Source organism: Larus michahellis, chromosome 7 (genome assembly GCF_964199755.1).
Source record: "Larus michahellis chromosome 7, bLarMic1.1, whole genome shotgun sequence".
Taxonomy (NCBI): Eukaryota; Metazoa; Chordata; class Aves; order Charadriiformes; family Laridae; genus Larus; species Larus michahellis.
This window is the reverse complement of record NC_133902.1, coordinates 27,245,167-27,259,929: the sequence shown is the minus strand read 5'-3', so window position 1 is coordinate 27,259,929 and position 14,763 is coordinate 27,245,167. Positions and strand designations below refer to the sequence as shown.

Here is a 14,763-nt window from a genome sequence, read left to right as displayed (position 1 = left end):
GGCAGAGAGAAAAAGGCCCGATACATCTACAGAGTACAAAATTGTTTTTTAACAGAACATGCCCAGCGGATACGCCTGAGATTGAAATTACTTTCGATAGTATCCTTTGCCTTTCATTCTTATTACTTGCTTGTTCGTGCATCATGTTGATTTTTTCCTCTTTGATGTTTTCACTTGTCATCTAGAAAGAAACGACAATTTCTACCCACCCTCTGGCTTTTCTGTAGCACAGCACACAGTCATTTGGGGCTGAAGGAGTCGCTCAGCCGCCAACTACAACCACTGAAGCTGGTGTGAGCAGTGAAGGCAGCGAGAAGCCCGATAAAGCCTGCAAGTCCCTACAGAGGCAGCCAAATGTGCATCTCCTGCCAATGCAGACACGGGGCCCGTGAGCCAGTGCCCACACTGCCCGGTCCAGCCAGGCACTGCCAGCATCTCCACGGGGCCATCCACTGTGCCCCATGCGCCCATCACCCTGGGCTCAGTCCCGCATGGGCCTGGGCCTCTGCTTCCTACCCAGCAGCAAGGGTTTGCCCAGGGCAGTGAATGCATCTAAGCCGGGACAGGACATCCAAAGTGCCCGACTCTCCTGGGCTCAGATCTCTAAAGCAGAACTTGACTTCTGGGAGTTTTTTATATATATGTATACAAGAAATTATCCTTCCATACGCAAAAAAAACAAGCTTGAAAACCATGCAATTTGGTAACCTAAGTTTGATTGTACCTTCCTCCAACTATTGGACCCACTCACAGGCATTTCTGCTGTGCCTGCTTTAGGATTCTCAGACGTTAAGGTATTACATTCATTTTTTAAAAGAAAAGTGGCAATACGATGTCAATTTTCCCTTACTGCAGAGTAGGTAGGGCAGCCCTTCACTCCTTTGATGCTGACATCAAAGTCTCACTACTCACAGCTCGGCAAGAACAAACAATTAGAACCAGATCATATAGCAGAATTTAACCCGTTCCTGTCTTCCTGCTTGGCAGTAATCTTGACAAAAATAAGCAGCTTTTGTCCCATGACAAATCCTGAGAGTGGATTCAGAGTTCCTCAGCTCAGTGACTGGGGTGCACCACCCGGAACCCCCCCTCACAGGTTCCTCTAGGAAATAACGCACTAGGTAGAAATAATACAGCCTGGGCTAACTATGATGTATGATTTTGGCCAGCCTATGGTGTCTTCGCCACCTGTGATAACACAACGTGCAGGACCTACGTGCAGCATCTCTGCATGACAGGCCAGCCTCTGCTCCCAACAAGAACCACGTGTGCAGTTTGAGAGGGCAGGAGATCCCGCTTGCCCAGCGCTGTGGTGAAAGACCACAACCGTGGGCTAGTGCAGGGACGAAGCCTGGGTGTTCACTTGGAAGAAACAGATTCATACAGGTAAGACTACAACAGGCAAGGAACTGCTATCCATGAATAAAATTATAGCATAGGGTCTGTGGGTTTTGTGTTTGGTTTGGCTTTTTTTTTTTTTCTTTCCTTAAAGCACATCATAATAGATGCTCTTGAAAAGATTTTGTGCAAATCCTGGCAACAGAACTGACACAACCCTCAAAAAACAGCCAAACTGATCTGAAAACACACTTTTTCTGTTATTTTTTTAAATTTTCTCCTCTCTCATATTTTCACTTACACAAAAAGTAGCACCTTGTTTACTTTCCAAAGTAAACATTGTAAAGGCCACCTAAAAAGCTAAGTTACTAGCAACTGTTTACCGCAATTAATGTTAACAATTTGTCAGTATTCAATCTAATGCAGGTAAAAGAAGGTGAGAGCCTCCTGGTAGAAAATGGTGCCCCGCACATCCTTTCCTGCCGGACACAGTAGAGCAGGCAGCAGTTTTGGCAGGGTTCCTGGGCTGCAGCGGAGGGTGCTGGCCAGGGATGCAGCATGTTGGCCACAGGCACCTCTGCTTCATCCTGTCTGTCAGCCCCTGGGAGACTTTGCTACCGTGGCTCCGCTCATCAGCAGCTCCCACTCACAGTGGGGTGTCATGGCAGCTACACACCCTTTTTTTTTTTTGGCACTGGTTCTGAAATGAGTCCATGGTCTCCTAGTCTGAATGGTCCCCTGCTGCTGCAGTTGGCATCACATCCGAAACCCTGCTTGGGGATGTCACCTACTTCTTGCGATGCCAAGACAAGAACCTGAAGACCTAAACACAACAAAGAGGTCTGTGAGATTTTCTGCGGAGAAGGCAACCCCATAAATCACATGATAGCCCAAGATTTTCAAACCCAGTTTTGCCAGTAAGGTTTCAAAATCCACCAACCTGTCTCAAACGTGAAAAGTGAGCTTTCTGATGTTTGCAGCATGAATTTCCATGCACCTTCACTCTGCTCAGGCCCATGCCGAGCAGCGCTCGGGCAGTTGTGTAAGTCCCAGCCATATGCCTGGAGCCCATGAGGCTCCTGTTCAATGTCAGCTCCCAAACGGCAACTCGCTTCGGTGAGCGCCTCTCAAAAAGTGAGAGACATCCTACTCCCTCAGGAAACTCATGCTCCACCAGAATGAATGCTGAGCTTCAGGGGATTAACCCCCAAGCAACATATACTAAAAAGCGACCTTTAGAGGATGGATGCTGGTATCTGGGTCCACTTGGAGTCAGTGAGGAAACTTTTAGCAGCTGCTGAAGCCGGCAGGCTTGCTCAGGACAACTTGCATTTCCCATATCAGAAAGAAGATGATAAACTTTACTGAGTGCTGCATTTAACATAACTAGAGGAGGGGAAAACGGACAAAAATAAGAGCGAAAGCACACCAAACATGATTCTGGTATAGGGACATAAAAAACTACCTTGCTGACCAACAGTGTATACCTAATTAGAGTAAGCAGAAGGCAAGACGGCTGAATGGGAGAAACTACCACACACCTTCATTATGTGGGATCCTGCTAATTTCATAACTGGGCTCTGCGTCCCAAGGGCCGAGACCCGCGGGGAGGGCAGAGGGTCCCTTCTGTGCTCGCTCGGCAGCTGCGGCGGCGGCGCAGAGCTCTGCGGGAACAAAGGACGGCCCCGCTCCTCCCACCGGGGACCCCTGCCACGTTTCCATGGGAGCGGGGGCACAAAGATTTTTTGCGAGTCCTGGAGGTGCTAACCCTCCTGGAGAGGCTGCAGCGCCAGAAATGCTCTCATGACAAGAAATGAATAAGGGGTTGTTCAGACTGACAAAAGATGCACATGGCACGAGTCCCAGAAGTACATGTCACGTTTAATAAACTAATGGGAATGAGGAAAACAAAGCCTCATCTGCATAGGTTAGGGTCTTTTCTGCAAAATAGCTCATTTCAATGCTGAAACCAAGAAGCCTAGACTTGATTCATCTCAATCTACCTGAAGCACCCTGTTACAATCATGCCGGTTTCTCACAAAAGCATGGGAAGCAAGAGGAGGCACAAACCCAGGAGCTCTCTCTTGGCCGGTATATGAGACCCAAGATGTGGAACAGACCATGGCCCGAAAATATAACTGACCTGTCTCACTTAAGTCTCTAAATATAGCATGCAATATTAAATTTTAAATGCCACTGCTTTGCAGAAAGAACAATGCTTTGTCACTTCTGTTAAGTGTTAATTGCAAAGATAAATAAATTTTAAGTGAAATTTAAAATATCTTAACACTGAGGACATCATATTTTTACTCACAAGAAATTAAGCGTCTTATTTTTTGTCTGTACAGTTTAATCATAGGATCAGTACAAACTGAACAAATAATATTATTTCTTTTTACTGTAATGAACTCCTGTGCTAGAGACCAATTTCTTCTTTTCATTACAAACTATTCTACAAACTGAAAAGGGGAGAGGAAATTAACACAGCAGAGTCTCACCAAAAGAGACAAAAAAATATAGGAAAAAATCCTGGTGGGAAATTAAAGCACTGCTCCTGCTGGGAAGATAAATGATACAAAAGGGACAGTTCAAAGAATCCTCTGATAAATATTCCAAAATTTAGAACAGAAACTGACTGTGAGCAACGAACTAAAAAGAAGCTTTCGCTCAGGTGTCTCCTCATGGCCATTGTCCCAGTCTCCTATGCCTTTCATTGACAATGAAGAGTTTTGCCTGGGTAAGGAATATCACATCAGGCCTTTATTGCTAAAAAAAATAATAAAAAAACAAAACAAAACAAAAAAACACGAAGGAAAAAAAACCAAACAAAACACCAAAAAACCCACAAAACAAAAATCAAAAAGGGTACAAAAATACAACCAATTTGGAAAAACACGTGAAGTGCACATTGAGCTCATGGAAATTTGAAGAGGATTCCCTCTTCAGCATTGAGCTTTTCTTGCAGACATTTGGGACAAGAAACAGCCAGGCAGTCAATCACATGCCAGCAAGTCTTACGAAAAAAGAAGCATGCGCACATGGTGCCAGGACGTCAGAAGGAATGGTGGCCACCAGTCCACCTTGTTTCTGTCTCAATATGCGCCAAGCCAGGTTTCTATATCTGAGCCTTTTCCTGCAACAGCCCAGTAAGAGGACCAGTTATCAGGGATGGTGACATCAGCTGGAAACATCTGAAATACGTTATTGACACAAACTGCAGAAGGAACTGAATAAAATTCGCCTTAAATTCCTATTTCATGCTTTTGCTTACAAATAATTCTGGGGGAATACGGTGTCAGAGTGTTGCAGGATGTGATCTGGTGCATGAAGACCAGTCCTCTATAAAAAGGGAGCAGCGGAGGAACAGCGGGAAGGGTCAACTTTCAATATGCTTGTGCTAAAACAGAGTAACTGAAGTACCCAACTGGAACTTCCTTCTGTAAGAAAAGTTCTGATCTGACCGTTTTCAGGTCCTATTTTAGAAGGGACTAAAGGACATGGCTATCAGAGAGAGAAACTGTGCGTGTGGTGGGTCGATAAGAGAGAGAATTATAAGAAATGAAGAAAGAAAAAGGATATTTTCCTTTCACAGTCTATGTCCAATTTTGGATGGAAAACCCTTTAAAACAGATGCAGATTCGAGACAATGTCCATGTACTGGACTGCATTTGACGTCAGTGCACTATGACACTTCCTTGGCAGTGGATGCTCTGCTCTCCAATATCAGCCCTTGTCCTCAGCTGCTCAGAGAATTGTGAAAAACTTTCCTTTGGGGATGACTCTGTCCCAGCTGAAACACGGATTTCAGTGGAAAAGCTCACAAAAATCTATTTAGTCATTTTGCATTGATAGAAACTGGGAAAACAGACTTTCTCCTTGGGAATAAAGAGCTGTCATGACTACTACATCAAGACAAAAAAAAACCAAAACAAAACAAAACAAAAAAAAACAACAAAAAAAACACAAAAAGACTGAATCTGAAAGAACAGCAGGCAAAGAGCAGTTCCTCCCTACACACACCTCAGCAAACTTTTGCTAGCATGCATGGGCCAATACCTGTGTCAACAAAAACACTGCCATTAAATACCTTGACTTATTCCCCGGCAGCGTCACGGATATTACTTCTCTTCTCAAAAATCCCCAAACCATCTCCTTGTTGGCTGAGACGTTAACTAACTTGCCACCTCTCAACAGTACCTACAGACCCGCTGCCCTTCCTCACCTGTCTGCTCCAAAATAACAAGGTCAGTTCCAGTGGCTTCAAGGGGCTTCCAATGCATTCAGGAGGGTTGAATACAGAGAAAAACATTAATGCCAATGTGAGTTTATATAACAAATAGATTCTCTGTTCAAACTTTTTTACACTTTTTGTTGTTTATGATTCGAAAACATGTAAAGATGCTTGGGGATCTTCTTTTATTTTTCTACAAAAATTTCTGTATGCATACAAGCCAGGAGATTGCGTAAACCCAAGAGCATCTATTATCCCTTGTTTATTGCTTTTGATTTGCAAATGATTCAATCATTTGGTCTTGGAGGAAAAATAATGCTGAACCAATAACTGAAAACCAAAGTTCACAAGTGTCCCTGAGTTCACGCATACTTGCATCAGCACATGAATATATCGTGCAGACAGAGAAACCACAATCTGTTTCTGAACAATTCTCAACCAAAAAAAATCCTAACTTCACAGGATAACTGTTTGCAGTGAATAATTCAACCATCTGTCAGGTGCAGCTGGGCCCTATCCCTTCACTTCACATTGAGTATCGCCTTTCTTTAGGTGTGATCAATGAACACCAGCATCAATTTGACAGGTTACAAGACACACTGCACGTGCTGCCCACCTGAGCGAGCATCTTCCCATGCCCGGCCACCAACGATGGGGAGCGTACAGGCAGAGGGGTAGAGAAGAGTCCTACATGGGAAAGAAAAGGTCTGAAGAACAGCTCTGTAAGTGACACACTACGCTATCCTAGGATGCATGTGTGGGAATCAGTGACATTACCGGAATCCATTCATCATACTCTACGTATGGTAACAACCAAAGCTGTAAGTTGAAATAAACCGTTCTAAACCGTTTTTCTGGTAATTGACATACTTTTAAAAAGTGTTTTCTGTGTTTTGTCAATGGTCCACCTTATTTTCTTGTTTTCAGCAAATCCCATTCCCTGCTCTCCGCTGCAGAACCTCCCATACAACCCAATATCAGCAATGAAGCCTCTTTCTCCATGAGACACGGCAACAGTCGAGTTCCACTAAACCACTGCAATGCTACCATAAAAATAAAAATAGAGCCTTGAAAAATCATTCTGGTTCCTTAAACAAAGCACATTAAATTTTATTCTAATAAGGCCTCTCTCAAAAGAAAATATTTAACGTGGAACATAATGGTAAAATTAATTGCCCAGGAAAAAACAAACAAACTGCACAAACCGGCCTTTGTCTATCACGCCTGCTGACAAAGGCCGAGCAGGAGGGAACAGACAGTTAATTGTTTTCCAGATCATTGTGGCAGGTCTATGAGCATTTGCACCTCCATTTGCCTGGACTGTCAGTGCTGTCCATGCCCCATTAAACACACGGGCAGCGTTTATGCTTTCCTTGCGGGGAAAAAAAAAAAAAAGGTATGTTCAGCTGGCAATTTCCAGAAGGGCGGGGGGGGGGGGAATCAACACATTAGGGCTGTTTTTATCAGATTATTTTCAAAGCAGACTTTTTTCAAGAATGTGAAATATGTGGTGGTTTTGGAGGTGGCAGGGAAGGGTTTGCCCAGCACTCACACCACCTGTGCTGTGGAGCCCAGTGAGTGAGGCAGACCTACAATCACAGCTTCCCACTCCGAGATTTAGGGCCAAACTTTTTTCCGTTCTACCATGGAAGGAATTAAGAAGTACAGCCCATTCATACAAGACAGAGGCCAACATCAACAGCTCCTATTTTATGCATCTGAAAGTGCTCTCGGGCCTACTCACCCAAAAAGTGCTTTGAGGTAAGGAAACGTTTCTGGGGAATTAAAGACATGCAGCAAGCATTTCTGGATCAAGTTCCTTGAAGCCATATTTGTCAACAACTTAAAAGGCTGAACTGCAGTACATCTCGAAAATAAATAAATAAATAAAAGCTAAAATATTTTATATCGCTTTCCACCAACATCTCTTTCTGCTCCCATTTGCACGCACACACAAAAAAAGAAAAAAGAAATACGCTCTGATTATACCAAGTCACCACAAACACCATAGCAAGGAAGAGCCCTTTCTCAACATTAAAACTGCAAACACCTCCCCACACTGTATTTTCAAATACCAAGATTGATGGAGACAGTTCACTTCTTTTAACAGAAAAGGCTAAATAGATTTCAATATTCTGCTGCTGGCATTGCCTCAAAAGGCAAATATCCAAAATGTAGCAAAAACATTTATTAAATCCAGCTTTTGCTTTTTCAGAAGCAAATAGTTTCAGCAAAGTAAGAGGCAGTCCCAGCCAGACAAAGCGAGTAAAAATAGTTGAAAGTATCATGTTCTCATTAACCAGAATTGCATCTCAAATCAACCCTTACACAGGCACAGAACAATTCCCTTCTCTTTCGCAGCCCTCTGATTTTAAAACTCGCGCTGTCTCTTGATATTTGAGGTACATCTTCCTCCATCACAGACAAATGTGAGACCAAACATTATTTAAAACAGTTATACAAGTGTTTTTGTCTGCATCTGAAAGCGGCCTTTCACCTATTTAAATTGAAAAACTGCTTCCAAAGTACAAGAAGGCCTTGAAATGTCCCATGTGTACTCTTCAGTATGTAATTACAAAGATAAGAGGTGACACATTCATTTTGGTAAAAATCCATTAAGCAGGCCTCCAAAGACAGAAAAATCTCTTATTTATGTGGTATTTGCTCTTTCAGACAGATATCACACCATGTAACAAATCCATCCAAAAAAAGTTCAATCTAAAATACGGCAATCAACTGGATTTACAAATCCTTGTTCTGGTATTGTTACAGCTGGTATTTTATTACCACAATTTAATCATCTTGAAGTAATATAAACTACTCTGGAAGGAACCCAAGTGTTATTTCAGAGTATTTGTAGTATTTCTCTTCTAATCAACATCAGTGTCTCCCTCTTTCCCCCAAGCTGATTCTTCTCCTGAAAAGTGTGTTACAAGAGCAAAAAATGAGACGGAAAAGAGGAGAGCACTTGGCACATTGTGTAGCTGGTCAAAGCTGCCATCACTCTTTGCAACACCTCAGGGTCTCTGGAAGCAATTCACTACCCCCAGAGTTGTTCACCTTTTTATTCTTTACGAACATAAGCTGCAGAAATAACTACCGTGCACTGAACACGTGTCGTAATTTAGCCTGGTTGCCGCAGTGTAATATTTAAGCCAGAGTTTTCAAAACTATGCAGCTTGTGATCAGTTGCTGCAGACCATCTACTAAGGATGGGAAGTGATGGGGTGGTCCAATAGCCCAAGAGGCACGAAGTGACAGCAACTTCTGCTGCTGGAAGTCACACACAGCTGTTGCTCAGTCACCCATAGCAGTGACAGACGCCATACAAGGCTGAGCAGCAGCAGCATTCACCTGGAATGACTTTAGCTCCATCTCCCTGCGTTTTTGTAAGTCTTCTTGTACCATACAGCCCTCTCCTTCCTCATCGAAAAAATACAGGCATTTTAAAACTTCCCTTCCAACTTTGTAATGCCCTCCCCAAGAGCAGCACTGACTTGGTTTGGCGGAGACTTAACAGTGCTGCTGAAAGGCGTCGGGAAGGGGACGGCTCAGCCTTGCCCAGGAACTCCCACGCTGCAGCTCCCCGTCGAATGGCCTTGCCCTCTGCCAGGGGGAGGCAAGCGAAGGGCAGTGCTCAAATCTTGCCACTTCTCAAGGACGAGGACTAGCAGCCACCAGTACATGCTGAATCGCTGCTGCTATTTTTGTAAACAAGTCCCTCCTCAAGTGCCAACCTGTACCAGCCACAACCGTGTTTAAAAAAAAACAACCCAACAAAAAAACCAAACAACAAAAAGCCCAGTGTGACGACTCTGGTGATTAAAGGACAATTTTGCATAGCTTAAGTCATTTGAAGAGCCTCATTCACTTAACTGAAACGTTTGGGTGCATGAAAGCCAGCAAGCATCGCCTGCCACCTTCACGAAGGAGAGGAAAGGCAGAGGCAGCTGTGGTAAGCACCTACCAGGTCGTACGCTGTCAGGACCTTTTTCTGCACGTCGGGCATGGTCCCCAGAGGCTCTAGGTACGGAAATGCATCCTTCATGCAGAGGGTAACGGAGGGTGCGTTGTCACTGCTCACGAGCCGCGAGGAGAGGGTCAGGATGCACTGCTTCAGGCTCGCGATGGGCGGCAGCCCGCACAGCTCCTTGACGGACACCATGGCATTCTGGCGGAAGGAAAAGAAATACTTGAGCACACGTTGCCGCTTGCCACTCAGTCGCCCTTGCCTGCCTCTCCCCCCTGATGTGGGGCAGCACTACCCTGCTGCCCACCATCCCTGGGCCCCCCAAAGACCCCAGGGTGCTGGTGCACACAGGAATTCCTGGCCAGCCCCATTCTCGGCTCTCCAAGCCAGCTCCAGCTTTCCCCCAGGCCCAGGAATCCCAGCTGCCAGCTCTGCAGCTACTTTGCATTGCAAATCCAGCCCCGGTGGGGACAAGTTCTGGTCCCCAGCATATTAAACCATCAGCCTAAAATGCAATTTCTCTTCCCAACTGTTCAGACTCCAATTGCTTTTGATGCTGTAATCACCTCGTTCTCCGTCATTATCATCCTCCAGCAAGAACAAGTTCAACAGACCTCAGATTTCCCATGGGAAAGGCAAGCAGGAAAAAAACACTTTGTTTTCAGCCTTGCATTACCACATCATAAAGAAACACAAACACTCCTTCCCCTTCATAGGTCAAATGTAAGAAAATCAATACTGGATATACAGGTCAAACCAAACTAACACGCCAGGATTTATTTCTTTATCAAGTCAATGGATGTATGGCTGGCATGCCCTCATCATTTACCCTCTTGAGTCGCACAATGGGTGACCAGGATGCAAAAATCTAAGTAAGAGAGTATTAAAACAACCCATACCTTGAGAATGCTCTCCCCGCCCCGATCTTGCTGAAAAAACAGTCACCAGAAAATACCCAGCTGATTAATAGAGGCTTTTCTCATTAATCAAATACATTAGCACACAGTTAAATCTAAGGACTGTGCCTTTGCAAAGCATTCCACAGAACAAGATCTTGTACTGAAATTTCTTTTGGAAGGCACATTAATGCTTTTTCTGAGACAGATTCAGAGTATTTTCTTTTATATAGTTCACATACATAAGCCTGACCTAAACAGAAGGTGGAGTCAGCGGTTCAAGTAGTTACTTTCAAGGCCTGCAGGAAAGGAAAGGCTGGGAAGAGTTTCCCATTCTTAAAAATATGCCTAGACTATTCCTTTGGGAGTGATTTCAAACTTATGTCATTTTGTAAACTTTTCCAGCTGCCAACATTTAATTTGCTTTAGACTCTGTCCAGAAGAGTGGGGTCAATGAAGTGCTATGCGTTTTTCTTCTGTTTTCAAGAAAGAAAAATGAATTGTTTCTGTATCTTTACCAAGGAGATAGCTATGTCCAATTTCAGCTATTTGTTAAAGAAAACTGATTGTTTAATGCTATTCAGTTTTGTTTCTAGGCAGCACCCAGACCTCCAAATTGAGCTGTCCCTTACCAAACCCGCAGAACCTCCCCCGCCGCAGAGGAGAGCATTGGGCAGGCTGGTTCTTGTTCGTCCTCGCTGCCACTTCACCTCCTGCCGACCACGAAGGTCTAACCCAGGCAGTCGTGACGGTGCTGTGCACCTGGTCCCCAACGCCCCCGGACGCAGCCACCTCCGGCTGCTCTCGGAGCAGCATGGGCAGGTGGACACGGTGCCAGGAGACCTCCGGGGCCAAGTCACGGCACCGGTGTCTGTGCCGGCACCCAGCCAGCGGAGACAACACAGCTATTTAGCAGGGAGGAAATTGCAATCCAAGTGGCATTCAGTGCCTACATTGAACATCTGCAGCCCTTGGGCAAACAGCGGCAACACAACGCTCAGGGAAACCTGCTGCTCTTTGCACAGTAGGTTTCTCTGGTGTAGACAAGACCTTAATTACACATCCACCGACTGCTTCTTACACTCACCCAGACAAGAAAATTAAGAGCACAACCCTCACTCAGTTAGCAAAACAAAAACTTGCTGATGTTTTCCAGGACCAGCAAGGAAATGAAGTTTTTGAGACCTGTGGCCTGGGGACACAAATATTCTGCTTTCTCACACAAAAAGCATGTGTTTGGAGAGAACATATTGACTTTTAAAACATTTCTGGCTAATCCCACATTTGCTTGTTAGTTAACACCTCTAACTAACAGCCTTCTGATGTCCCAGTTAAAGGTTGACAACAGCTGTGGGTCTGAAGCTTCACCAGCTTCCAACAGCATCATCAAGTTTGCCCTACCAGCAGCTCAGATCAGGACCTTCACTTCCACATTCAGAACACACCAATGCACATGACAGAAGTGTCATACCTGCATATTTTCTCTCATGTCAGTTGCCTCTCGTAGTGGATGCACCGCCAGCTTAAAGATGTCATCGATAGTCTTGAGACCTGTGTTCCTCAGCATGGTGTACTCCCTTGCTTTCTTTCCGATCCTCACTGAGAGGCTGCGCTTTTGGGCCTTCCCGCCTCCACTTCGGTTGGTTATTGCAATGTGAACAAAGAGGGTAACGTGCTCCATGATATCACCAACAAAAGACCGCAGCGGTATGTGCCTGTATCCTGGCTGTAAGCACTCCAGCGGGATGGTGTACTGCCCTATGAACTCATCCCCAATGTAGTCATCGTCCAAAACAACAAAACGGATCATGGCCAGCTCCGGTAGATTGATCTGGAATTCAAAGCTTTCATCAAAAATGGGGTTATCACTGTTTTGTTGAACAGTTTTAGTTCTTTGTTCGGTGCAGTCTGCAGGAATCCCATGTATTTCTATACAGACATAGGGGTCTATGACATCCCCTTTCGCACATGCACCTTTGGGCTTTGGAAAGTTCTGACCACTGATTATTTTGACATGAAGGACTTGGGGAGAGACCCCTGGAACAATGCCCTTGGTATTTGCGCTGAAGTAAGACACTTCATCACGCATCACTGAAGGCCTGAGAACGTACCCGCATCCCCCGTTCTGTAGAAACCAGCCAGTGTGTAGGTCCATCATGGGCCCCGGGGTCTGATAGTTCATTGCCACTATCTGGCAACCACAATTCCAAAAATCTTGAGGATTTAAGTTACTGGAGTCTATCCTCATAGCACTTGGGTACACCCTGGACAGAAACTTCTTGTTGTAGTTGACAAAATCTTCAGGGTATTCATTTGCAATCCGACTGGCTTCTGCCTCACTGAAGGAGCACATTTCCCAATAATTTTGAGCTTTCATGGATGTCTCAAAGTCTTTGTATTGGACAGATTTGCATAGGGACACCAAGTCAGACAATTCCCTGCAGAGCCAGATCAGCTTCGGTTCCCTTGAGAAGTCCTCTGACAGTCTCCGGGATATTTCAGCCTCTTCATCCTCATCTGTGACTTCTCCTTCTAATATATCCTGGTTGCAGGGCAGCTTCTTCCCCTTCACAATGATCTTCATTTTCAGTTTCTCAGGTGATGGGAGGTAGACTTCTGAAGATAAAGGTGCCTCTGTGTAGAGCTTGTTGCCAAAGATCCTTTTCATGTGTTGTACCACTACCTTCTGCTGTTGTACTGAGCAGTGGTTCCCCAAGCAGAGAATAAGGGGGTATTCTGAAGCAAAGAAGGCCAATTTGTTTATTACCTCAATAACATTTCGAAAGGCAAGTGGCGATGTCATGTTGTTACGGTTACAAATAATGGGTTCATTATCCGGGCCGTCACAGACGTCTAGTTCAATACTCCGACAACTCATCTTTAAAGCTCTGACATAACCATTGATATCAGCTGGTCCTCTGAGTTGGTCTTCAATTAGATATGTGTTGTGGGATGCATTGATGTAGTAATGTGATAAAGGCTGTGTCATGTCTTGGACAATTTTTTTGTGCTCTGGGTCAAAAATATCACATTCTGGGGACAACAAGTATTGAGTAAATCCATCAATTGCAAGAAAACCTTTCAACCGCCCTTCTTGAGAAAGCTCATACCTACGAATGATATCTAGACACATTTCTTCTGTTATGTGGGTCACTCCTTGCTCAGCCTCTAAAAACAGCATGAGGTCATTGGCATCTAGGTACTCTTTGTTTTTAGATATCTGCACAAGCAAGAAATAAACTTCAGGTCTTGTGCAAAGTTCACTGAATGCTTCACAAAATTCCTCTTTTGTTACTCGTGTTGTCAGTTTCTCTTTGCTCTTCTGGATTTCTTTAAATTTTAATCTAATCTTTGATTCCTTTAAGGTGGGGTTAAGTTTCTTTATTAGCTCCACAGATGTATCTTCTAACATTATGCCATTACCATCAACATCTGCTGCTTCGAATACAGTTTTTAGCCAGGCAAACCGAGGGGTATTATGGCTGCTTTCCATCAAATCCAGGGGTTGTTTGCTACGAGAAACCAAGTACCTTAATCCTGATACCCAAATATTGGCCACATCAGCTGAATTGGCAACCAAGTCAAGGGACTCATAGTTCTCACCATGAATTACCGACAGCGCACAGTCCTCAGAAATCTGGTCTGCAAGTCCATTATTCCTGAACGTTTCTGTGTTCTTCCCTAGTCTGATTTCTTTTATAGCAGAAATATCAAGCTTAGCTTTTTCAAGGTCCTTCTTGGAAGGCTCCCAACGAAGAGCCTGCAGGTCAGGATCCAGAGTAAAAAAACGGTTATAAATCCGGGAATTTGGACGAACTTTCTTCAATTCACACCCAGCCTGCATAAAGCTGATACAGTCGCTGGCGCTGCTTATTTTCTTCTCTGATGGCATGCTGCTGAAGGACACTGTTTTCTTTCTTCCACATTTTTGGTTTGAAGGATCCTGTGGAATAATTACATTTAAAAAAAAAGAATTAGTAAATTTTCTTTGGCCATTCTACAAGTGCATAAATAATAGAGAAGATATGTTTATGTAAAGACAACTCATGTTCTTCTGAACCTCAAAACACAACATATTATCCCTTCCTATTCAGTTCCCTACTGAGCTATACAGTGCCTTGATTGATTGCAGCATTAGAGACAGCAAGTTTTCACAAGTGATGTTTGCAGCTACTAAACTGCCTTCCGACCTCAGCAACTCGCAACAGCTGTGAGGAGGTGGTATCTGTTTGTGTCACGTACTTATTCGAAACAGATATATATGGGAAGAGGGGTTTCATGGGAAGCTCCAGCATCTAGTTAAGTTCTGCATAACCAGAAGTGGGGTG

At 44.3% G+C, this 14,763-nt stretch overlaps 1 protein-coding gene across 1 annotated transcript in view; it reads right to left on the bottom strand.

Moving 5' to 3' along the window:
• PLCL1 (phospholipase C like 1 (inactive)) overlaps positions 1-14,763 on the bottom strand; it is a 215,872-nt gene that overhangs the window by 31,315 nt on the left and 169,794 nt on the right. Inside the window, exons 2-3 of the mRNA XM_074595329.1 lie at positions 11,907-14,378; positions 9,537-9,740 (exon numbers count right to left, since the gene is read on the bottom strand). Of these exons, the coding sequence (XP_074451430.1) occupies positions 9,537-9,740; positions 11,907-14,378 (2,676 nt within the window). The remainder of the gene's footprint in view (positions 1-9,536; positions 9,741-11,906; positions 14,379-14,763) is intronic.